Raw genomic sequence first — 2,558 nt, 5'->3', positions numbered from 1 at the left:
CCCACGTCTACCCTACATCATAGTTTTACATTTTTTAAATAAAATTAGAACGACACTGATAAACCGGAATTTAAGTCGGCCATATTTGAGGCCCATCGCGGTGTACCTAAGATTTTTGATATGCTCCTTCCTTAGTCTTCTTATTCAAAGGTTAAAACACATGTAGGTGGCGCCCCCTACAAATAGGAGTCATATGGACATCAAAATCAAATTTCTCATATCAAAAAACTCCCAGACACCAATTTTCATTCAAATATTGACGTTACTTCAAAAATTATTTGGCAAAAATCGAAATAAAAATGAAAATTTTACACCCTGTATCTTCGAAACTAAGCATTCTAGGATATATATTTATTTTCCGGAATACAGTTCGGACCACCCTGTATATCAATTTTTCAGCCAACTTATTTTATAAATTAATTTTTTAGAATTTCTACTATCATTCCCTAGCTTCTAATTCCCCTATCTCGGTTAATTTTGATTTGAGCAAAAAAAAGTGTAGACATTTTAATGGAGAATTTGACACTCTACAACTTTTGTTTGAATTTATTCTTTCTAATCCTGGTCGCTTTCCTAAAATTTGGAAAAAAAGCACGTTATAATTTTTCACCCATTCTCGGGAATGAATTTAAAAGAATCTAAATTGAATAAGTTTATAATTTTCGAGCAAATTGAAAGAAAATTTTAAATATATGAATTTTTCAGCAACTTTTTTTTTAATTTCTATACTATCATCCTTTAGCTTCTATCCCCCCTATCTCGGTTAATTTTGATTTGAACAAAAAAAGTATAAAGATCATTTTTATGTAAAATTTGACGCTCTACAACTTTGATTCCGTTTCTCCGAAATTGCAAAAAATACTTTATTTACGTATTTCACCTCTTCTAGGGGGTGAATTTAAAAAAATCTTTTACAATTCGTTTTTAGATCTTCTTTTAAAATGTCAGGATAGGCATAAAATATTGTAATAAAGTTAGTTTTTTTATGATCGAAAAAATTCAGCGTCAGCGATGGCTATGAAATGAAGGTTGCTGTCATTTTATATATAAATTTATATGGGGAATGGTCATTGATCGTCATTTCTAAGCTAACTGGGCGCCTTGTTTTTGCGATCATATGGTATAAGATTAGGGATACAATTATGGTACTTGATGTAATGATTTTTCAACAGCCCTATATTAAATAGTAAGTCAACTTCAACAATTATATATTTAGCAAAATTAATGTTTTATTTGATAAAAGAATTACAATTATAAAATAACAATGTTCTAATAATTACAATCATAAATAGTATTTATATATAAAAAGTATCACCAAGAAAATATATCAAATATATCTATGGGTAGGTAATATGATTGAAAAAAAAAGATGCCAAGTTATCTTAGAAAGGATAATAGAGATGTCATTTTATGGTAAACACTTGATGGTAACATGACGTCATTTTTATTTCAACCACATGGTATAAAAGTGAATACTTAAGGCATAGAGTAATTATAACTTAAACGTAATTATATGTCAATAATAACAAACAACTCAAAGTTGTTCTGTTCAGGTTCGTTAACAATTTGCATAGCAGAGTAAGTAATAGCTTTTACCTCCGTGCCCTGTGGATGTTTCCCTATTGTGAATTCTTCACCGTAACATTTGCATTTTATGTGCATTTCCTCACCTTCAGTCATGAATTCAGTTATTACTAATTTACTACAAATTAGAAAAGGTTCACAACTAAACAGAAATAAAAGTTCATCAAGAAAATGAAACAGAAGACTTTCCAAATCGTGGCCGGTGGCTTCAATTTCCGAACACTGTTTTATTTCAACACTTTCAAGCTCTGTCATGTAGCCGAACATTGCAATTCCACATTGTTCGAAGGCTTCTATCAGACTGTTGCCCCAACTGTGAAGCCTAATTAAATCATTAAGAGTTATATTTTTAATAATATAGAATTAAATGGGAAAACTTACTGTACATCAGCTGTGTGGTCCAAGTCTAAAAAGAAATATAATGTGTAATATATGTTGCAAATTATGACAAAAAATATTACTTACACTCATACTTTTGGGGAGGTAGGGCTAGTTCTTCTGGTGTAAATTCAGGCATACTGCAATAGAAAATATTATAAACGTTAGCTATCGGATAATAAATAAACTTTTAACATCATATTTTTGTAAAAAGGTGACGGAATTTTGAGGTTATATTTAATTTCTTGATGATTTTCTGGTTGCAGCCCCTATACGATTTGAAAAACTAATATAAATTTTATTAGATTTAAATGTACGAAATAATGCATACATACATGTTTATTTCAGTATAATTCCTATATAAGTTAATTATTATTTTAATCTTTACGGTTTTTTTAATATTATATGTGTAAAAAGTGTAATTATTGTACTGTATAAAATATCGCATAATATAATTTTAATGACCTTATGGCGAAGGAAATTTAATTTATCGTTTATAGTTTATATTATGAATAGTGTTTCCAATTTTCGGGATTGGGGTCACGTTTTTGGCCCACGAGATTAAGAATCTAGGGATTGAGAATGAGAAATTTAAT

General features: G+C 29.3%; 1 protein-coding gene across 1 annotated transcript; it reads right to left on the bottom strand.

Annotated features, from left to right (window-relative positions):
* Window positions 1-1,342: 1,342 nt before the first annotated feature.
* LOC115889491 (protein archease-like) lies at window positions 1,343-2,211 on the bottom strand. The gene is made up of 3 exons (XM_030909496.1): window positions 2,050-2,211; window positions 1,966-1,990; window positions 1,343-1,906 (listed from the first exon to the last, which is right to left on the bottom strand). The coding sequence occupies exons 1-3, from the start codon at window positions 2,099-2,101 to the stop codon at window positions 1,510-1,512; spliced, it is 474 nt and encodes a 157-aa protein (XP_030765356.1). The 5' UTR covers window positions 2,102-2,211; the 3' UTR covers window positions 1,343-1,509.
* Between the last annotated feature and the right edge of the window lie 347 nt (window positions 2,212-2,558).

The sequence above is a fragment of the Sitophilus oryzae genome, unplaced genomic scaffold (assembly GCF_002938485.1).
Source record: "Sitophilus oryzae breed Bouriz unplaced genomic scaffold, Soryzae_2.0 scaffold_815_pilon_pilon, whole genome shotgun sequence".
Classification (NCBI taxonomy): domain Eukaryota; kingdom Metazoa; phylum Arthropoda; class Insecta; order Coleoptera; family Curculionidae; genus Sitophilus; species Sitophilus oryzae.
Note: the sequence above shows the minus strand (reverse complement) of the source record. Positions and strands in the feature narration are given on the sequence as shown.

What these genes read in the sequence shown, in the direction of transcription:
- LOC115889491 (XM_030909496.1), bottom strand. Translation starts at nt 2,101, where the DNA reads ATGCCTGAATTTACACCAGAAGAACTAGCCCTACCTCCCCAAAAGTAT. An exon ending in ACCTCCCCAAAAGTATGAGT is followed by an intron (nt 1,991 to 2,049) that starts GTAAGTAATATT and finishes ATTTCTTTTTAG; the next exon opens with ACTTGGACCACACAGCTGAT. An exon ending in GACCACACAGCTGATGTACA is followed by an intron (nt 1,907 to 1,965) that starts GTAAGTTTTCCC and finishes TGATTTAATTAG; the next exon opens with GCTTCACAGTTGGGGCAACA.